Source organism: Mus caroli, unplaced genomic scaffold, assembly GCF_978045245.1.
Source record: "Mus caroli unplaced genomic scaffold, Mus_caroli_1 scaffold_16, whole genome shotgun sequence".
NCBI classification, from domain to species: Eukaryota; Metazoa; Chordata; class Mammalia; order Rodentia; family Muridae; genus Mus; species Mus caroli.
The window spans coordinates 78,583,500-78,607,040 of NW_028227271.1; the positions used below are offsets into that span (position 1 = coordinate 78,583,500).

General features: G+C 46.2%; 1 protein-coding gene across 1 annotated transcript in view; it reads right to left on the bottom strand.

Annotated features, from left to right (window-relative positions):
• Positions 1 to 23,541, bottom strand: part of Retreg1 (reticulophagy regulator 1) — a 130,052-nt gene that overhangs the window by 57,766 nt on the left and 48,745 nt on the right. Inside the window, exon 3 of the mRNA XM_021183635.3 lies at positions 20,779 to 20,809. Within this exon, the coding sequence (XP_021039294.1) occupies positions 20,779 to 20,809 (31 nt within the window). The remainder of the gene's footprint in view (positions 1 to 20,778; positions 20,810 to 23,541) is intronic.

Consider the following 23,541-nt stretch of genomic DNA (forward strand, 5'->3'; position numbering starts at 1 on the left):
ACAGGAGAGAAAGAAATGATGGATCTCACAGGACCCCAAATCCGAAGAGATTTCCAGAGCCATGGTGCAACCCTGAGTGGTGGAGAACGCTAGGAAACTTAATCCTGCCACACATACCCAACTCCACTAAAGTGGAAAGCAGATGGCGCCTGGCTCCCACTGTGAGGACCCAGATGCCAACCTCACAGACAGATGAAGAGATGGGACTTGGACCACAGGAGTCTGTGATGTGAGGGATCCGGGCAGCTGCAGGATTAGTGCTCGATTCTGCTCCTGTGGTGTCTGGGGCTTGGCATAAAGGCAGCTTTGGATCAGTGGCTCTTCTCTAATCAAATGACAGTAACGACGGAGACCAAGAGCAGAGATCAGAGGAGCCCAATGTGCACCGTGCAACAGTGCTGTTAAACGTTACATCTCTATGAGCTGCATCCTGGCTGAAGCTCTGCGAGGCTGCTGCTCCCACTGTCCTAATTTTAAAGGCAATACTGCAAAATCCAGAGGATCTCCAGGGCCTTAGCTAATACAGCCCTTCCTCCTGGCATAGCACAGACCTGCTGAGCCTCTGAGCCCCGCCAGGGATCACAGACCCAGTCTGTAGATGGAAAGGAAAGATAAGCACGTTGCTTGTTAAAGTAACACCGAGGAGCTCCTAAAAGAACCTGATGTGGTCTCACTCTACTTTCTAAGATTTTTCAGGTGACCTTTTCAGATATAAGGTCACACACCTTTATAAGGAGCCCCACCTCCAAAAGCCTTAGCAATCCTATTTACCCACAAAGAACAGAGGGTTTCATTTTTTAAATGGCCTATCAACACTCACAGTTAGAGCCCAGAGAAAGGAACAAGGCTTGGCTTTGTGGACCATTAAAATGAGACTAGAGGAAATAAGTTATTTTACCTCTGCACTCACGTGCTACACCTCGAGCCAACTGGGAGAGTCCCTGGAATTTGGTGACTAATCAGATGCTGGCCTGGGAAACACACCCCTGAATGTCATCAGACTTCAAGCATTTGCCCCAGGAATCCAGAAATAAGCTGTCATCAAAGGGACGTGTGCCCTCTGGAAACAACATCCAGGGCACATTTCGTAATCTGCAGCTGGGACTCAGAGAGCCCGGAGACAAGGAAAGGTCAAGACCGGGCCTGGCCCTTACTGCCTGCTCGTCTTGTCTGGAGCCCCTGTGTTCCTTCTGGAGCAGGAGTGGTTGGCAGGTGTAACCATCGAGTCCCGCACTTGCCTCGAATGTGTTTAGAGTATCTGTCAGACCTTAACGATCATTTTATTCAGCAGCTAGTTAATGTCAGGTAATTACGGGTCCTCGGCTCTCTACTTTTCAAATATGACTGAAGTGAGTGGCATGTTTTTAAAATAACTTTTATTTTTAAAAGTAGCGTAGCCTTGCATAAGAAAAGTGGGGATGGCATTTGGGATGAACAGAGATGTGCTCATCTTGAAGACAGTACATGGCCAAACACTTTTCGATGTAAAGTTTGTGTGTTTATATTCCTCTGTTTTCTGGGTTAAGAAAAGAATGTGTCTGACAATATATATATATATATATATATATATATATATATATATATATATATATAAATACACACACATATATAATCAGTTCTTCTAAAAAATGTTTATTTATGTCTGTAATAGGTGTGGGGGGCACCACATATACAGACATCAGAGATTAACTTTGAGGAGTCTCCTCTCCTTCTACCCTGAGGATCCCAGGGTTCAAACTCAGGTCCTCACACTTGGTGGCCCTTAAATTTGGTGGCATGTGTCCTTTCCTGCTGAGCCACTTTGCTGGCAAAATCAGTTCTACAGAATCCTTCTTCTAAGCTTGTTATTTTGTGTTTTGTTTACAATGCAAAGGATCAAACCCAGAAGCAAGTAAGGGCCAGATTTCTGGGCCAGCACTCCGACACTTTTGCAACTGTTTCAATTTGGCTCTAGGGAATCCAAAGGGAATTTCTCAAATCAAGCACCTACCAACTACAAAATACCAACATAACAAGCCTGTATGTGGGGATTTCTTTCTGATGATGACCTTGGAGCAGTTGCTCTAAACTCATGTGGCTTCTCAAGTACCAACTGAGCTCATGAGTTTGGCCTTGTCAACAAAGGCGTTGGTGATGCTTGGAAAGGTACAGACAGAGGCAGACCATACCTGCAGTGGCAGAGCTGCAGAGGCTTCCTGCCATCTCGGAAGTAAACAGTGGACAAACACTACTGTCACCCAGGAGTGATGTCACAGATCCCATTCTAGCACAAATTCCGGGAAGAAAGTCCCTGAAAAGCTGAACTTCTCAAGCCCTTTGATTCTGTCCCTTTCCAAACTTCATTCACAGCCCAGTGACTCATTTACTAGGATAACCTAGTCTGGTAAAGCTACAGACCCGTTAATGAGAAACTGGAGCTAGCACTGGATCTAACTGGTGGTTGTAAGCAGGAGAAGAGAACGGAGTTATAAGACAGCATCCAGTCCACGCTAATGTGGCTCTGAGTGTTCTCAGCTCAGCTGCCGTGGAAAGAGGGGCAGGAAATCTCACACCCCCCTCACACCAACTGCAGGCTACCCAATGTTGAGAGCGCAGTGAGACACAAGATAGAAGTTAGAGCACACTGGGAAGACATGCCTAATGGCTCTGTAGCCTGTCCCATGGGTCTGTGTGGACCAAAGATACTGAAGAGTCAAGTAGCTGTTGTGGGGTGTACTGGCTAGTTTTGTGTCAAGTTGACACAGCTGGAGTTATCACAGAAAAAGGAGCTTCAGTTGAGGAAATGCCTCCATGAGATCCGGCGATAAGGCATTTTCTCAATTAGTGATCAAGGGGGAGGGCCCCTTGTGGGTGGTGCCATCTCTGGGCTGGTAGTCTTGGTTCTATAAGAGAGCAAGCTGAGCAAGCCAGGGGAAGCAAGCCAGTAAAGAACATCCCTCCATTGCTTCTGCATCAGCTACTAATTTCTGAACTGCTTGAGTTCCAGTCCTGCATCCTTTGGCAATCAACAGCAATGTGGAAATGTAAGCCGAATAAACCCTTTCCTCCCCAACTGCTTCTTAGAGGTCATGATGTTTGTGCAGGAATAGAAACCCTAACTAAGAGTGGGGGTTAGTCAGAGGAACTGACAAGGCGAAAGCACAGAGCTGGGCAACTGTGCAGTACATAATGTTGACTATGTGCCCACTATACCGGGAGCCTCAGGGTGAGTTCCGTCTGCACTGTCTAAAGCCGCCACAACCAAGAAAGCGTAACTCACAATCACAGCAATGTCACCTTCTGAGCTTTTGTGTCCCCACTGCTCCAAACTATGATTGTCTGCAAGTCCTTCCTAAAATAAGCCGCCTCAATCTCATACTTGACTCCTCCCTTAGAACCACAGATTAGATGAATAATGACTGATTGATTGATAGATGGAAATTTATAAATAGATAATATAGAGATAAATATACACATATATTCACGATTAAAACTAAAACTTACTCTTTATGCTTTTGTTAAGTTATTTTGTTGGTGGTGGCGGCAGCAGTAGTACTATAATAAAATAACCAAAAGGTTCCCTTAACTCACAGTTTTGGAGGTTGGAAGTTTAAGGTTGGGGGAGCCTCATTGGTCTAAGTTTCTAATTGCCTAACCATAAATGTATCAAGGGCAATGAGATAGCATTGACAGACAGAATGCCAGACTCCAAGAAACGAACTAACCTCGCTCCTCCTGTCATAACCCTCTTGAGAGAGGTCAGGAAGGGATCTCATGGAAACTACCTTAAAGTCTCAAGGCAGCTCCTCCCACACTGGTCTCCAGCTAGACCCACCTCAGGACCAGCCTCCAACATCCGAGCCTCTCAGAGACAAGTCACATCTCTAACAGAACAATGCCTGTGTCTGGGCCAGTAGCTGAAGAAGTTTCCATATGTCTGAGAAAAACTTAGGCAGGAAATCTAATTATTTTGTTTACTCCCTGTGTTCAGTAGCCAGGATGTTGACAGCTGAGGACTCAGGGCTGAAGACAGAAAGGTGTATACTTCACAGAGGTAGGATTTACAGATAATAAACCACTCACTTAAACCATGAAAGTTTGATATATTTCCACCTATTAAATCACCACCATAAGCAAGATAACTGGTTCTTCCCACGATAGAAATTGACAGAACCTTTAGGACATACGACCTGGCTGAGGAAACTTAGGTCATGGGTGCTGTGCCCCTCAAGAGGGCACTGGAGCACTAGCCTCCCTTCCCTCCTCTCCTCCTGACTGGATGCCATGCGTAGCTGCCTCTGCCACAGCTTCTGGTGCTAGACCCAGAGCTGTCATGGATCTAAAGCAACAGGGCCAAGCAACCATGGACTGACATTCCTAAAAATGAGCCAAATACATTCTCCCTTCTTAGAAGTTGTTTACATAAATTATTTTGTCACAGTGACAGGAAGCTAACACAGGGAACAAAGGCTCAAGAAAGCTCAGCATTGGAGGAGATACGTCAACGTTTGTACTTTGATGGCTACTACTGTCGGTTGACAGGACCTAGAATCATGCGAGAGATAAACCTCTGGGCATGCCTATGAGGGATGGTCTAGACTTGTAGGTGAGGTGGGAAGACTTATCTGAAATGTGAATGGTATCAATGCACCTGCTGGGGCCATGGCTTGATTTCCCAGCTTCATAGGAAGTCTGCTCAATTTGTTTTAGCCAGTAAGGAAATAGAAGCCCAGGTCGTTGAGCTGATCTGTTCACAAGCGTACTTACATTGGCACCACCACATCTACTGATACTTGTCATAATTTTACACTCAAGGGGAAACTTGTGCCAAGATGAAAATTAGTTGATAAATGTTCATGCCCATCTATAAGAAGACCATGTACACACCCAGAACACATAGTACACGCATAAGACAACACATACGTAGAAACTACATTGTTATGCCAATGATTAACTTGATCTTGCAGAAAATACAGTCTCACTTTTGTAACTACACAACCTTTAAACCTATTAAATAAAGCTTTTAACCCCCAGCAAACACCTTTGGTGATAAAAATAAAACAAAATAAAAGCTTATCTCATCTCTCCAGCATCTGGAAGGGACCCAGGGTGAGAGTTATTTCTGAGACTCCAACATGGGCTCTGACCACGACTAACTCCCAAACACAGATGACATCCCTATCACTGCCTCTTCATATGGGCATGTAATGAAAACACATGAAATTCTGCTTTAAAGAGAACACACTACTTAAAGCCAAAGACATGGAGGAGAAGACAGCTAAGAGCTGAAAGTCACTTAATGGAGCTCCCCTCTAAATGAGGCTCTGTTGCCTCAGGCCCTGTCCTCAACACAGTGCAGACAAGTGTTCACACTAACAGGGGACAGCCAGCCACTGCCACCATCATTATCTGTGACCCTCCCTCCTCTGGTGGCACCTCACTTCACTCTGAATGTCATGTCCTTCTCCCTGTCCCTCCTAATGTCCTGGTTGCTTTGTGCTTCCTTGCACTTTAATACTGTTGGCTTCTAGTACATGCTCTGAGTCCAAGTGACAGTGTCATTCCATTTCCATGACAGAGGGAAGCAACAAGTGCTGTTAATTTCTGCAATCACAGAAACCTCCTCAGAGACAGATCAGTGAGCTCCTTGGGCCCCTCCCTCTACCTCGCTGTGACATTCCAGCCAGCCAGGGAAGGCACTCAGCAGAACTTGAAGTCCGTCTGCCTCCCTCCACTGGGGCCTCTGAACAAGTCTAGAGTCAACCCAGGCACAGGCAATGGCAGAAACACAATTAAAACCCTGAGAGGAAACTACGGTTTTTGTGCACAGAGCTTGAAAGTTGCTATTCTTGAAATAAGCACTCAACTTTTGAAAAGCGTTCAGTTGTTAGAATCAGTATGTTCCTGTCACTGTGACGGGAAGTGGGAAAAGAGGAAGAAAATAAAAGGCAGATTTCACATAAAAAACGAATGGCAATCTCCAAGACTGTGAGTACGTCGGCACAAAATTCATTTGCTGGCCCTTGTTTGGGCCTCCCTCTGCTGTTTATCTTATTTTTTTTAATCTTTGTCTTAAAATTATCATTTCAATGAGCAAAACAGCATCGGTTTAAACCTAACTGTGCACTTGGTCTCCTGGAGTCCTTAAAGAACCAATGGAAATTCCTGACAGTGACGTAATCCTCTTCTCTGAACCAATGAACACTTCTAAGAGTGACATAATCTTCTTTTCTGAACCAGTGAAAATTTCTGACCGTGACATAATCATCTTCCCATCTAATTTGACTTAGCAGCACCATCTCTTTCTGTAGAATAATGAGCAGGAGATTCTAGTAATCCTTCCATAGGTGACTTCTCAGATCTCCCTTGAGCCCAGCAATGTTACACATTCCGATGTTCCATGGCCTTCCTGACACTTGACTGGTTTTCCCCAAGTTCTACCTCAGAGACAATATAGGACCATCTTAACACTGACTATCTTATGTGCCTCAAGTGTTCATTGGAAGATTGAACACACCCACTACAGAGCCAGACACCTACAGGGAAGGTGACCCCAAAGTCTGAGTACGAGTCTCAAAGACTAGGTCTGTCCAATACCAGTGGCCGTGAATGGCAAAGGGAGGAAGTGGAGGTGAGGATGATTTTGATCAAAACATACTATATTCATGTATGACATTTTTAAACAATAAAAGAGAGATTGACGAATCCATATGAATAAATGGGTAAGCTCCGCACGGTGCTAGCACTTGCAAAGTGGAGGCAGAAGGATCAACAATTCAAGGTCATCCTCTGCTACATAATTAGGATACTACATCAAAAACCCAGATAAAATAAGTAAATTAATAAGTACCAGGAAGGCTAAGGCAGGAGGATTACTAGAGTCCAGAAATTCACAGTCAGGATGAACAGCAGGAATACATGGTTTCTCCTAGATGTCCCGTGAGCTGCTGCCCCCCCCCCCAATTAAAAATGTCTTAAGAACACTGTACTGAGAACTCCTTTTGGTCAAAACCATTTAACAAAATTGCATACTATGGCATGAAGACGACCATGTTCGTGGTTCTCTGGGAAGTTCATGTCCTCATGAAAGCTGCTGTGGTAAGAAATTAAACATTCGTTTGGTCCCCAGAGTATCAGTCAAAGGGAACAAACACACTTCATGATGAGCTGCCTTGAGTTGAATTCGTATGCAACATGAGACTCTGTACTTTGGATTTTAAGTTGGTGCAGGACCCATTTAAGACTTTGGAGGAATGTGGGTGGGATGGAAGTATTTTTAGAAAACGTGAACTGGAGAAGGGACTGGATTTTCTGGTTTGAGTGTGACTCCCCCTCCCCGCCCCAAAGCCTGTTTGTTGGAAACAATCTCCTGCCCCTCATGAGTGGCTGAAAGCCCGCTGTGCTCTCTGCACAGGTTAACTCTGCTATGGGGGAATGTGCTGTCTCCCGGCATCTCCTTAGCACACGTGCTGATTTTGCCATGACCGTTGCTGTCCTAAGTTACAGCGGGATGTCCTCCCCTGGTGCTGAGCAGATGCTGAGCCATGCTCTGGACTTATCAATCTCCACATGTGACAAACTTGAATGACTTTCTACATGACCTAGTATTTGGATGTGGGGCAAGTAGAACCGTGCCCAACCAAACAGAAGAACTAGTAAGGTCAAGCAGATGCAAAAAAACAAAAACAAAAACAACCAAAAACAAAAACGGTAAATCTCATAATTGAGAATGGTAGGTGCTTCAATTAGCTCCCAACCAGGTTCCTGTCCTGGATCACATGACCACAACACCCCACTAAGAGGACCATGACAACTGGTCACATAGCATAGAAACACAGGGTTCTCCCATGCCGATGAAGTATCTACATAGGCCCTGAGTGTCTAACCAATGAGCTTCCCTCCCTGGGCATCCCTTCCTGGAAAAGGTATTCAATCTCTATTTCACCCTGAGTAAATTGTATGCACCGTCATCTGTTGTGAATAAACAGTTTAGACAACAGGACTGTTTCCTTCCATCATAGAGGGAAGCCTCATAAAGAGTCACACCTAAGTCTCTCACAAAAGGCCCCTCCACGGTCACTGCCCTCACTCTCAGTCATAGCTAAGCATGATTCCCCGTGCCCCGGGCTCAGTACGCCCCCCCCAGCCCCCAGCCCCATCCCTCAGCATCATCTGGGTACACAGGAGGATGGGAGCCCTCAGTTCTCAACTCTGCAGGGTGCCCAAAGTTTGAGAACCACAGACTCTGTCCCAGCCTCAGCTGGGACCCCTATCTTAGGCTGCTTTTCACCTCTCCTGTATGGTGTGTCCCTGTCCCACAAGCCCAGCACCCCAGCAGCAAGGAAAGAACATAGTCTAGTGCCCCTGCACTTTGCTCCCCATCAAGCAGCGACTTGGTGGCGTCTGACACCCCAGCAGCAAAATGCAGACCCCCATTTGAGTTCAGTTTGTTTGTTTGTTTGTTTTTTATAAATCAGTCAGTGCTTTGACTCTACATATCTCAGCCTGGCCTCAGACGCACAGCTTTTCCACACAGCCTCCCAAGTTGTAGAATTACAGGTTTGCGTCAGTACGACTGGCTGGTTTTGATCATAAGTGAGTCCCAAGAGACCCAGGTATCAGTTTGTTGCCAACCTATGGCATTCTGAGAAGTATAGAACCCTTTGGAGAAAGGGAAGAGTTGAAAGAGGCTAGGCCACTGGGGATATGATCTTGAAGAGGATACTTGGGCTCTGACCCCAACCTCAGCTCTTCCAGTTACTTCCATGTAGGTGAGCATCTTTCTTCAGCACTCACGCCTGTCATGATGAACTCTACTGCCACAGGGGAAAACAGCAAGGCTAAGTGACCATGGAACTAAACTGCTCTTCCCTTCTTACAGACTGATGCTGTCAGGTCACAATGAGGGGAGTCTGAGGAGCATACCTGGCCCCAAGTGTCCTGTCATGGTGATAGGATAGCCTGATCTGCTGTGCTCCAATTCCTCCTTCAACACAAGGAGTCAATGTGGCTCCAGGCTTGTGAGGAGTGAAGTGATCAGGATTGGTAATGCCTCTGACCTTGACTGACAGGACCCTGGCTTCCTACCCAGCATCCACCACAACCTTATAGAGTTGTTAGAGGCCACAAAGTGGGCTGCCGAAGGCAACAAAACATAACTGGACGAAGGCAATATGAATTGAAATGGTTTCATCCTCCAGGGTCCGCAGTAAAGTATCTACAATACCTCCTATAAAAAAGTTCCCCAAATCCTCATGTCTCTGGATTCACCAGTAATAAGCAAGAGAAGGGGTCTAAGAGGATGTGAGGAAGATTTCGCCCTGGCATCTGAGAAGGCTGTGAAGTAGCAGTGCCACGTAACCAGAAGGCGTCAGACGTAATCCCTCCTCCTGGAATCACTGAGAGCTGATGACCTCTGTGCTTTTGCTTCAACATGATCCTTTCCTGGGCTCAGATTACAGGGGACTTTACCTGACTCTAATTCTGCATTCTGAGTAGTTCTATCAAGCCCTTCTATCCCTCCCCTCCCCTCCTCGCTATATCTGAAAGGACAGAGCTAAGAAACAGAGGAAAGACAGCCCTGGGACGGACCACCTACAATCCGTAAATTTGCATGCAACTCACTAACTCCCAAAAGTGAGCTTCTATAGCTAAGTGGGCTCTGGTGAGCTGATGAGATGAAGCCCCATTGTTGTCTTACAAGGGGATGACGGGCCCCGAGTGCTCTCTGACTGCCACGTGAGGATACATCGAGAAGATGATGCTCTCAGACCCAGAAGAGGAATCACAGCGAGAACCCAGAATCTCAGACTGCCAGCCTCCAGCAACGTGAGAAGTAAATGCTCACCATCCGAACCACCCAGTCCATAGCATTCTTTAAGAGCGGTCCAAACCGAGAAACAGAGTATCTGGGCCAACGGGTCATGCTAGTCAGAGGTGGGGAAGACCAACAGAGTTGACGACGTGGCACCAGCGCTGGACACCTGTCACGGAGCATCACCCACTTCTCGCTGGCCTCTCTGATTCCTGAAATCACTTGCTTACCAGAGAATAGCTTTTCTCCTATTCCCCAAATCCATTGGCAGCAATCAGGGGGCAAGGCCTCCTCTAGAATTCATGACTGCCTCTCTGCTGATGGTCACATATGACTCCCACATTCTGATCAATTCTGATGCAGCTTATCCATGGCCAGTCACGTCTTCTTTCACTATCAGAAAGCTCTCCTGCCTTGACTGAGGGACCAAAGACAAACATATTATATTCAGTTTCTAGAGCCCATGGTTCCTAAACAGACAACACAAATTCTTGACGCCAGCACCAGTACCGCCTTCCACTTGGGGAATAAAAAAGGTATGATTTTATCATCTACAAATAGCTCATATGTAAATTCTGTGGCTCAACGTTCCCCATAAAATGATCCCATGTGGGAGGCTTGGTCCCGTCTGGTGGTGCTATTGAGAGAGAACGGTGAAGGCGCCAACCGCATCTGTAGGTCACTGCGTGAATAAGGGTACAGAGAAGCAGGTGACTAGCAGGTCCGTGGAGGAATGTGTCAGAGAAAGGCATCTGAGATGAGCCACTTTGCTCCAGCCCGCCTTCCCCACCGAGGATGTCCCAGCTCGCCAGGCAAGGGAGCAGATACAGCAAAGTCAAGCATCCATGCTCTAAATCCTCCATGTTGTAAGCCAAAAGGAATCCTCCTCCACTTTTCTCCACTGTGTTATTACAACAAGGAAAATGCCAATCTGTTCTCTCTCTGCTTGTAAGGAAAGACCCGAGGCTAGCTTCTTTTTACTCCAAATCCATCTCAGATGAAACATTCCATTTAAAAACATACGTGTTGATTCCACCTAAACCTCTCTTGAGGGCTGGAGTGATGGCTCAGAGGCTAACGGCTGGGGGCACCTTCTGTCCTTCCAAAGGGGAAGGGTTCAGTTCGCAGCACCACACCGCAGCTCGCAACCATCTCTAATTCCAGTTCCCGGGGGGTCTGGTGGCAGTTCTGGCTCCCAGGGGCGCTGCATGCACATGCTGCTCATGCACACACCCTGATAAATGCTTATACACATAAAATCAAAAATACATTTTAAAAATTTAAAATTCCTCCCAATTACTTAGTACTTGTTATATACTGAGCACAGCGAATTCATTAAAAGCCCCTTAGGCGTGATTATCTTAGCCAGAGTGGAGAAAATATTTACATGTGCAATGTATTGAAATCAAACGTCCATATCGGTGCTGAGGTCATTTAGCTTGGTACATTTTAGGAAACCACGGTTTTCTTTCCGTAGCAGATGGCCTGACAGTCATGACTGAAAATTTCCTTGCTCATTATAATAAAAACAGTCGTTGACTAAAAAAATAAGAAAGCTGCCAAGAGAGGGAGTTTTTTTAAAGCGTGTGTGTGCGCGTGTGGAATTCAAAATACTATTCAAAATCTAAAGCCGTGGTCCAGAGGGACAGGAAAGCGCAGCTCAGGTGCTGCCTGGGCTTCACGTGACACGAGATGGCTCTGAGTGTCTTGGTTTAAAAATACTCTCCAAGAGCCTGGGCCAAACGGCTGCAGGATTACAAGTTCTCTCCCGGCTGTCCAGGTACTAAAAGCAGGCACAAGTAAGAATAACTAACTTCAAAGTAACTAACGAGCAGCACGTGACGTATGATGATCCCCAGTCAGGGGACCCCCACGGCTGCTCATCTCTCCCGGCTGTCCAGGTACTAAAAGCAGGCACAAGTAAGAATAACTAACTTCAAGATAACTAACGAGCAGCACATGACGTATGATGATCCCCAGTCAGGGGACCCCCACGGCTGCTCATCCTTTAGTCAGTCCTCGAGCAACCCCGACCCTACTAACGATACCCCTACTTCCCTTTGCGAGGCTCAATTTTCCACAAAAGAGCTGTACACTGCGAACTAAGTCAATGAGAAAGCCATCCCTCACAGCCACAAACACTCTGTCCCCAGTGGCAGGGTTGAGGCCCTCAGTGAGTCCTACATAGTCATTATAACACATTATACACACACATTAGATAGATAGATAGATAGATAGATAGATAGATAGATAGATAGATAGAGATATACACACTATACATAACACACTATATACACACACATTAGATAGAGAGAGATATACACACTATACATAACACATTATATACACACACATTAGATAGATAGAGAGAGATATACACATTATACATAACACATTATATACACACACATTAGATAGATAGATAAGATAGATAGATAGATAGATAGATAGATAGATAGATAGATAGATAGAGATATACACACTATACATAACACACTATATACACACACATTAGATAGATAGAGAGATAGAGATATACACACTATACATAACACACTATATATACACACATTAGATAGATAAACAGACAGATAGATGAGATATACACATTATACATAACACATTATATACACACACATTAGATAGATAAACAGACATAGATAGATGAGATATACACATTATACATAACACATTATATACACACACATTAGATAGATAGAGATATACACACTATACATAAAACTATATATACACACTAAATATATGTATATATACAACATATAACACCCATTCACCTGTCCTTTATTCACATCATCATAGCTGTTTTGAGATCAAAATCAAACTAGTGAAAAATCAAACTGCTCCCTGGCCAAAGAAAATGGACACAACCAGAAGACCATCAGATTAATGATGGCAGAGCAAAATATGGTCTATTCAGGCAGCGGACTGCTACTCTTCTCTGAAGAGGAGTCGAGTGTGGTAACGGTTATATTATAGGTGAATCTTGAACTGATTACGCTAAGCAAAAGAAGCCAGATGCAGTCCGTGAAGGACACATGGCTGTTTATACGAACAACGACAGGCAAATGCATAAAGAACAAGCAGACTGTGGTTGTCTAGAGCTAGAGGAGCCGGGGGCGGGGAGGGGGGTGAACAATGACCTGAGGGTCCCTCTGAAGGTAATGAGAACATTCTGGAACCAGACAGCAACCCTGGGTTTTCTCCAGGTCACTGGTTAGTCTCTGCCCATTCACTCCTCAGGTCACTGGTGAGTCTCCGCCCATTCACTCCCAAGGTCACTGGTGAGTCTCTGTCCATTCACTACTCAGGTCACCGGTTAGTCTCTGCCCATTCACTCCCAAGGTCACTGGTGAGTCTCCACCCATTCACTCCCAAGGTCACCGGTTAGTCTCTGCCCATTCACTCTCCATCATCCTTTCCCAGGATGTAGCTCATACCACCTGACCTGTTTCCTCAGCCTTCCCCTCATCTTTAAGCCCCTGGATTTGTTTTCTGTCCTAACAGCCTCCTCCCCAACCTGACACATAAAGGAAACCCACAGAGACCTCCTTATGCAGGTCTCTGATGGCTTTCCACACCCTAGTGCTTCCCTCCTGTCTCTCAGGACACAGATGCTGCTGCCTCCAAGCCGTGCCCCATGCCAGCTTCCGGTATAGCATCGTCATATGACTCGGGACCCTTCTCACCACACCGGTTCCTCTTTTGATCTTCCTTTTACCTTTGTCCCAGTGACAACATCTTCCTAGACACATTGGCTGTCATTCTGTCTTTCTGTCCCACCAACCCTGACATCCCTGCTTCAGGATACTGCTCTTGGACAAATTGAATCAAACTATGTCAGGACTCAATTACCTCACCAACCAGGTAAAACTGTATTGCTTTCGTAGATAGACCTGACCAATTTGCCCTTGACAATTTCCAGTAAAGACTGGTTCTTTCACATCATAACGAATATGTACTGGCTGGTTTTGTGTGTCAACTTGACACAAGCTGGAGTTATCACAGAAAGGAACCTCCCTTGAGGAAATGCCTCCATGAGATCCAGCTGTAAGGCATTTTCTCAATTAGTGATCAAGGGTGGGAGGGCCCAAGGTGGTGCCATCTCTGGGCTGGTAGTCTTGGGTTCTATAAGAGAGCAGGCTGAGAAAGCCAGGGGAAGCAAGCCAGTAAGTAACATCCCTTCATGGCCTCTGCATCAGCTCCTGTTTCCTGACCTGCTTGAGTTCCAGTCCTGACTTCCTTTGGTGATGAACAGCAATGTGGAAGTGTAAGTTAAATAAACCTTTCCCACCCCAACTTGCTTCTTGGTCATGATGTTTGTGCAGGAATAGAAACCCTGACTAAGACAGAATATTCCACTATTTTCCTATGGTTGCTGCAACAAACTACCACAGGCTTGTGGCTTGAAGCCTCTCCCAAATATAGTCTTGGAGTTGTGGCCTGTCTGTTAGCCATCTCCCTTCCAGAGGCGGTGACCTAAACCATCCAGCTCCTTGGACTGCTCTCCTGGACCCTCCTGGACGCCTGCTCTTCCTTCACCTCCTGTCCAACCCAATCCTGTCTTGCTCTGGAAAGAGCCCTGTGGTGACCCCCGGTCCATGTGCATAATCCAGAAAATATCTACACCCCACGTCTGCAAAGTGCCTATTGGCATATAAGGTGACAGGCAGAGGGAGGGATTGGAATGTGGACATGGTGGGACAGTAGACTTGCCAAGCCTGCACTAAGTACATCAAGGTTCTGGCAGCGCCCCATAACACTCGCATATTTCCCTAACAAACAGGGATCTTTGCCTGGAACTTGAAATGGTTATTTTATACCCAGACTCAAAGGATCACCAATGTATCCTCCTTCCACTGACTAGAAATGAAGCTATTTTCTGGGGTTTGTGATTGGACTTTATATAGGGTTCTGGAACAGGAAGGATAAGAAAATATATGTTAGCATTCTATCTACACTCCACCCCACAGTTATCTGGCAACAGCCATGTAGGTCTGCCCCCTCTCCTCCCTCTCTTGCTCTCTTGATCTCTTGCTTCTCTCCTTCCCCATTCCCTTCCCTTCCCCCCTCTCTCGACATGCTCATGGCCATGGCTGGCCTCTACCTCTCTTCTCTTCTCTTCTCTTCTCTTCTCTTCTCTTCTCTTCTCTTCTCTTCTCTCTCCTCTCTCTCTCTCTCTCTCTCTCTCTCTCTCTCTCTCTCTCTCTCTCTCTCTCTCTCTCTCTGCCTCTACTACCCTCTTAACTCCCCTCCCCATGCCCTGAATAAACTCCATTCTATACTATACCATTGTGTAGCTGGTCCCTCAGGGGGAAGGGATGCCTTGGTATGAGCCCGCCAAGGCACCCCTCTCCCCCATACCTCGCCACACCCCTATAGAACATACCACCTTTCTCTTTATCATTTTAAAACACACCAATGTCTGTGTGTTTTGATTCAGAAGCAAGTTGTAGGGAGGGGGGAAACTGTCTAGAGCAACAACAGACAGTGAGAAGAAACTGTAGCAAAAAGGCCTAGAACATCAAGTGCCCCTGCCCTCTTCCACCCTCCCAGACCCTTAGCCATTTGTCCCTAGTCCCTGGCGTTCATTTCTGGGTGTCCTCTTTGCCCACTCTGCCTTACTCTCCACAGGCATGTGTCTCTTCACACTTTTCTATTGTTTCTCTTGATCTATGTTAATTTATTTTTTACTCTTCTCTACATTGCATACACATGCAAATATGCATCCTAAGAATAGACAGATGTAGATTTTAACTGAATCTTCTTGTAGCTGGGGAAGCACGGATGTGTCTGTCTTGCCCAAAGGCTGAGGTTGTTAACAAGGCCCGCTTTGGAGTGGATGGCTTCATCTCCCTAGCAGTGGGTTCTTTCTCAGCGTCCCAGAACGGAGAGGTCCCGCCTCCTACACGCCCCCTAGTGGCCACTAGCGGAGAAGCACCATTGAGTACACGATTTACTAAGCCATAAGGAAAACTTTCCAGAAGACTTGCAATGGTGCTAAATATCAGTCTGGGCCCAGAAACCAGTGCCCATTTAACACGCCCTTCCTTCCATAGATGCTGTTAGTATTTCTCCTAGGCTCTGCCCCACAGTACCTAGCAACAGCCAGGTATGCCTGACTCACTATAAAAGGGGCTGCTTACCCCCTCCTCACTCTCTTGCTCTCTTGCTCTCTTATCCCTCTGTCTCTTCTTCTCTCCCCATTCCCCTCCCTCTCTCTCCATGTGCTCATGGCCAGCCTCCTCCTCCTCCTCCTCCTCCTCCTCCTCCTCCTCCTCCTCCTCCTCCTTCTTCTTCTTCTTCTTCTTCTTCTTCTTCTTCTTCTTCTTCTTCTTCTTCTCTCTCTCTCTCTCTCTCTCTCTCTCTCTCTCTCTCTCTCTCCCTTTCTCTGTCTCTAATACCCCCTCTAAATAAACTCTATTCTATATATTCTATATTATACTCTGAGGGATGGGATGCCTCAGCATGGGTCCCTCAGAGCCCACTCCAACCCCAGCCGCCGCACCACACCTCACTCTACCAAACATATCGCTGGCTCCTTTTTCTTTCTTATAAAACACACCAGATGCAGCTTCCTGACTTCAGCAGATGCTCACATGTGCACCAGGAGTTTCTCTTTGCCTTTCAAGCTTTTGCACTGCAAAAAGACTCAGGGAACCTATGAGCAGCGCAAATAGATGAGATCTAAAGGTTGTGCTGTGTACACGGGATGGAACTTTACACAGCATAAAAACGTTAAGTGACCCACAGCTCGATCCAGAAGCACAGCTATGGTTATTTTATTCAGAGAGTATTCTTATGTCCCAGGCTGGCCTCCAACCTGCTGTGTAACCGAGGATAACCTTGAACTCCTGATTCAAATGCTTTTGCCGCCTTAGGTCTGGGGTTACAGGCATGTGCCACCACACTGGTTTTATGGGGTGCTAGGGGCTGAACCCAGGGATTCAGGCATGCTAGACAGCCACCAACTGAGCTACATTCTCAGCCTTCGTTTTATTTTTAATGCCATGAGTTTTATCTTTAATACTTTTTGAAAAACATATTCATTGTCATTACATAAACATCCATCCATCTCCAGGGAGTTTGACTCCAGTCTGGGCTGGTACTTCCTTCAGTGTCACAGGCTCCACCACAAAGAAGAATATGGGTCTTACACATCTGGCATGGGACACATTAAAAGGCCCATAAATAATTTTTATGTAAGTATATGACCCGTGGCGAGAGATAATAAGCCTGTTTATCCACATCATTTCCTCCAGAATGACTTCACAACTGAGCTCCATTTTGTAGTTGCTTTGATGGGTCTCAACAGCCAAGTACAACTTGAACAACATAGCAGCGTTGGCTGGAATCTTGGGAAGCCCTGTGCATGGCCTGGAGGCCCAGCCCAGCAACCCTTGTGAGGATTTGTTCTGTCTATGAATAGGCCTCTTCTTTTGTCAGGAGAGGAAGAAAGGGGCTTTGAGTCCCATTGGACAATAGATAACTACTGAATTGTGCTCTCAACTGTTATTTTTTTAAAGGCATGAAAGCACCATTGGAGTTCTCCTTTTGGCACAGGACAGGCTTGCGAGTCTGTGAAGCTCTGCTTCTACGCTTGTCCGGGTATCATTAGCCAAAATAGGCTTACACAGCCATCCAGCAGGCTTTGAACTCAGTGACTTTATTCTCTGAAAAAGAAAACCATTCTTCACATAACTCAACCAAATGTACCTTTTGCCAGAAGATACTCCTTCAAACTCATGGACACCCTCAAAGAACGTGTTGTTGCTGGGGCTGTCGCTCAGTAGTATAACACCTGCTTAGCATGCAAAAAGTCACGGGTACAATTCCTTGCAACACACACACACCAAACAAACAAACAAACAAACAAAAAACATTTTTTAAACTGTGTGCCATTTGTCAGACGAGACAACAACGTAGAGACACTAGGTGAATTTTGGGGTTTTTTTGTTTTTTTTAAAGAGGAATAATATCCTCAGAATTTAATGTCCATTTTGTGGGAACTATCTAGAAGCCCATGGAACAAAAGAACAACGAATGCCACTGCCAAATGTCAGTGCCCACGCTGCTGCTCGGAGCGTGTGAGGAACGGAGAACGCAAAGGGTGAGCTGGATCTGGCCAACAGGGGCGACACTCCAGGACTCCTGCTGCCCTGCTGGCCAGGATGACCTGTGCTCTGCCCCAAGGTGAGTCAGGTTGCTGCACTGCCCGCCCAGCACCCAGCGGCAGCTGAATCCAAGGGCCACCACTGCCTCCTATGGACAGTTCCCTGCTAGAAGCTTCTGGATGTCCCAGAAGATGTCAGAAGTCCCCCAGTGCTTTGTCACTCTCGATTTCTACAACTTCAATGCCAGTGAAATAAACCTTAAATAAATCGATATGGAACAATAAAGAAACTTCTGATGCAGAAAACCTAGCCCCTTAATTGGGTTACAATGAACAAACTACTATCTATCTATCTATCTATCTACATATGTGTGTGTATGTGTATATAGATATAGATATATGTAAATATATATATGAAGGGCAAAGATTTAACCAGAGCGGGGCAGGTGAGTGGGATATAAAGTGAATAAGTAAAAAAAATAAGTAAATTTTTAAAAGTTATTAATTCAGTCCAGTTGATGGCAACCTCTGTATAAATCCTGCATAGTTTGCAGAGCTCCTGCTGTCAGACAAACAGGTGAAAAAAATGAGCTGTTCTCAGAGCATGCATTTGCATAAATGACTGTTCTGCAGACCTATAGCGACATGATGCAGCCTCTGAGTTCAAAAGTTCCCAGTCACTATCGATGCCGTTGAAAATCAGAGCCCGGTTTTGGCATTAGGAACTGCTGCAGTGCAAACCCTTGCAGAGTCTGCAAACAGTCCTTAAACGTCTGCAGTATTCTTGTACACGTGCCGTGCGTATGTGCGCCACCACCTCCTCGAGAGTCGCCTGATGCTTTCCCCTAACTGAAGAAAGGCTCACAGACAGGAAACTGAAAGCAGACACTGGAAAAGGGAAGACTAAACCTGCTGAGTAACCTGAGCATGTCAGCTGTCGCACCAAAGGACAGTGGGGACAATGTCCAGCCACTGCCAAGGAGGAGGGGTAGCGTTAGAATCCATGAACTTGGAATAAAGAAGACCCTACTCGTACATGGCTCCCACGAGCACAGAGCGCCCACACTACCCCCCAGTGATCTGCCTGTCATTGTGTATTTAACCTATAAGTTGTTGTCTTTCTTAATTTTTTCACTGTTAAAGCATTACCCCAGGCCAGACAGATGCTGAGACCATGGAACATGCATGCCAAGTTATCACCTAGGAAACTCGGACAGAAATATTAGAAATTCGCATCACTGGAAACTCCAGTGAACAAACACAGGCACCCCATATGTGATGCAGGCCTTCTTGCTGAGACGAGGCACCCTACAGTAAGCGAGAGCTGCAACTCCCCACTGCAATCCCCTCTATAGTCAATCTATAGCCAATCTATGGCCAATCCACCCACGAGGAAGAGCCCTCGTGACCTGCACCCGTCCCGCTATGCCCCGCCATTAAAAGAACACAAAATGACCGCTATCATTTGGGAGATTAAATTTCTGACATGCAGATTTTCTTTCAGGTTTTCATTTAATTACATTATAATTTTTTCATACACTTATATCTTGTACAGTGAGCATATTTCCGGCCATACACTCATCCCCTTCCTGTTTCTCCCTCTGTTGCCCTAGACAGTCTCACTTCTACTTCCGTTTTATGTATACAGGATTTTAGGTAACTGCATAAAGTCAAGAAACCGCAAATGAGCAACAACATGTGACAGTTAACCTTTAGAAACTGGCCTGACTCACTTAATGTGATTTTTTTCCAGTTATGTCCATTTCCCTGCAAACAGTCTTTTATGGCTGCAAACAATATCATATGTGTGTGTGTGTGTGTGTGTGTTTAATACACACACACATTATGATATATAATATATATATACATATTGATATATAATATATATACATATATATATTATATATCACATCTTCTAGATCATTCCTCTGTGGCTGAACACAGGTTGGACCCATAACTTAGCCACTATGAACTATGAACTGACACATGAGTCTTCATGGACACTTTCCAAACCAGAACAAAAGATCCGCGGACTGCTCCGAGCATCCTTGAATCTAAGACTTCTGTATCACAGAGCACAAAGCTCTGTTTGTTTGCTTTTCAATCCTTTGAAATCATCATGTGAATTCACTTGGTCTAATCTTACACCCAACACAGTGAGAAAGTAAGACTCCACATTTTTTCCCAATGTATGGAAAGCACATAAGCTGGGTACTATGGTCCAGCGTGAAGCCAAGCCAAGTCTCCTCCACAGCAGGCAACCTCCCCCATCTTTCTCCTCTCCTATGCACAGTGGCTGAAGTACACTGTGTGTCTCCACATTGCCCTAACTCTTCCTTCTTCCACTTGGAAGCATCTACCTCCCTGAAGGGCAAGGAGCAGAAGCAGCCCTAGAGGGCTAGAGGCCAAGTGGCTGGTCAGTATCTGAGGCCTTTGTCCCTCCTTTTCTTCTCCTCCTCTCTCAAGCCCTCTGAAATGACATCATGGCCAGCCCTTCTGGAACATTCTAACTTGCTGTCACCCCCATTCTTCCACTGCAACAACTGTCACTCGCACTCCAATACTGAATCTGAGAGAAGACATCAAACAGAAAGGCCCCTCTCCCTCCCTGCTGCATCCTCCCGCACAAATCCGCTGCCCAGCCACTCCGAGAAATGCATTTATCCCTCGAGTGACTTCCCCGTCTTGTCCTCAGCTTCAGCTTCACTTTGCACACGCTTGCAAGTCACTGTAGGGACTTTGGTCACTATTGCTAAAACATGAATTCGGCAATATGCCTCTGCAACTCAAATCACCTCCCCACACCAGTGCCCTACCATCCATAAGCCACATTGTTGAAGGATAAACTCCCTACCTTTCAGTGAGGCTTCTCCACAGCTGGGCACCTGCAATGGAAAGCAAAATGTGAAATGTGAGCAAGCTGTCACTCCCCAGGAGCATTTGCCAACTTAGCAACTCCCATGCTTGTGCAAGCGGAATGCTCACATCTCGGGTGCTAGACACTGTCAACCCATACAGTGTCTGCGTCCATCACTGCAAAGGATGCAGGTGGTAGTCTATAAAACCCTTGAGTACGTATCACAAAGGCAGGACGGACACTCCGAAACACAGTCCCTGCCCAGTGGGAAGAAAACATGTCCACTTAAGAAAAAAGTGCTGTCAAGGAGTCAGTATGAAATTTGAGAAGAGGTGGAAATCATCACACTTCAGAAAGGACAGAAACATGACTGCTCAAGTAGGGGTAATGGCAATGGTATGACAGTCTCAGAGTTGAGGGTGAGCAGTGATGTAGGGTGCACGGAGACAGGGCCTGGGTACCTGCATGCTTCACAGAGACAAGCTAACGCACACGATTGTATCTCTGCTTCCCTTTCTCGTGAAGGATGTGTCAGGAAGGATGATGGGGGCAGAAAGGAAGAAGAGAAGGAGGAGGAGGAGAAAGAGGAGGAGGAAGAGGGAAAAGAGGAGGAGGGGGAGGAGGGGGCAGCGAGGGCTTTGCTTGCCTCTCAGTGTGTACAGGGTTCCTGTGTCCTAAAATGAAAAACTTGACAGTTAACGGTCAGGTGCACACAGCTCATAGGGATGTGTACTTAAAATGACGGAATTCATAGTGCAAAAAAAAAAAAATCATTGGGGAAAGGATACAATTAAGGTCATGACCAGCAAAGTTCGTATCTGTAGCCAAGAATGTGCGAAGTGAGCAGCTCAGAGAGGGAAAGAGGCATCAGGTCCCAGAAAGCTCTGCTGCCCAGGGCTTTACTGGCTGCTGTTGTGAGCAGAAGCAGGGTCTCTGAGTGATTCATGGGAGCTGCCATGACCCCACAGCTGCTTCTAGATATAGCTTGCAATGAAGCCTATGTCTCCCTGAGAGGAGCCGAGTGCAGCCAGCACTGTGCTGGGCTGGAAGCCCTGCTGCCATCTCCAGCCAGCCATTCACAAGGCTCAATTGGGCCTTTGTCCTAAAAGACACAGTGAAGAGGGACAAAGAAGGCCCTAGGGTTTCCCCAGCCAGTGCTTGGAGAGAGCAGAAGAAGGGAGCCCATCTTTTCCTTTTTTTTCCTTTTGTCAGGCATAGAAATGCTATGCTCAGACCATCACTCAGTGAGAACCCCAGGAGGAAGATGAGCCTGCTGCAGAGGCCTGGTCAGGGATGAAGGCAGAAACCAACGTGTCCGCATCCTCATTAGAAACTGGTGCTGACAAGTAACCTTGCCTCAAAAGTACACTTATCATAGCCTGACTGATGAGAAGGCGGAGTCCCGGATGTCCTGACTGTGCCAGCTAAACAGGGGAGACAGCCACAGTGAGGACTGTCACTCACGGTAACCTTTCACCTGAACCGGATTCAAATCTGTGGCATAAGAATGGGTTCTCAGCGGAAGGAAGGACCATCCAGAGACTGCCCCACCCGGGGATCCATTCCGTAAACAGCCACCAAACCCAGACACTATTGCATATGCCAGAAAGATTTTGCTGAAGGGACCCTGTTATAGCTGTCTCTGGTGAGGCTATGCCAGTGCCTGGCAAACACAGAAGTGGATGCTCACAGTCATCTATTGGATGGAACACAGGGTCTCCAATGAAAGAGCCAGAGAAAGTACCCAAGGAGCTGAAGGGGGCTGCAACCCTATAGAAAGAACAACAATATGATCTAACCAGTACCCCCAGAGCTCATGTCTCTAGCTGCATATGTAGCAGAGGATGGCCTAGTCGGCCATCACTGGGAAGAGAGGCCCCTTGGTATTGCAAACTTTATATGCCCTTGTACAGGGGAATGCCAGGGCCAGGAAGTAGGAGTGGGTGAGTTGGGGAGCAGGGCAGGGGGAGGATATAGGGGACTTTCAGGATAGCATTTCAAATGTAAATGAAGGAAATATCTTTTTAAAAAATGGGTTCTCAGGCTGGAGAGGTGGCTCAGTGGTTAAGAGCACTGACTGCTCTTCTAGAGGTCCTGACTTCAATTCTCAGCAACCACTTGGTGGCTTACAACCATCTGGAATGAGATCTGATGTGTCTAAAGACAGCTACAGTGTATTCATATGCATAAACTAAATCTTTTTTTTTTTTTTTTTTTTTTAAAAAGGAGTGGTTCACTTCTGTTACAGGATAAAGGGGTGTTGTCAACAAAGCAGGCTGTGTATTTGTGAATGTTGCTTCATAGAGAAAAGGGGACTTTACAAGTACCATTATATTAAGCAGAGAGACGATCACCCTCCGTCACCCAGGTGGGCACCCAGTATAATCACAAGGATTCCTGGCAGAGAGCTCGGAGGCAGGTCTGAGCAAGCACAGAGATCAGAGAGCAGAGGACTGTGATGATGTTGTCGCTTTAACCCAGGGGCAACAGCACCAACTAAAGTCAGGAAGAGACAGGGGTGGGTCCTTCACTAGAGCCTCCACGGTAAATATAGTCCCACCAGTGTGTTGTTTGAATTGATGGCTTCCAGAGCTGTGGGGAACTTTGAGCCGCCAAGTGTGTGGTTAATTCGTTACAGCAGCCACAGGAAACCATCGATCCTGCCGCTTCTCCACAGCTAGGCACAGACATTAACTTTCTCCATGTTAGCCTGCCTTTCCTTTTGCATCGTTAAGGCTGGGACCTGAGGCGGGTGCACGT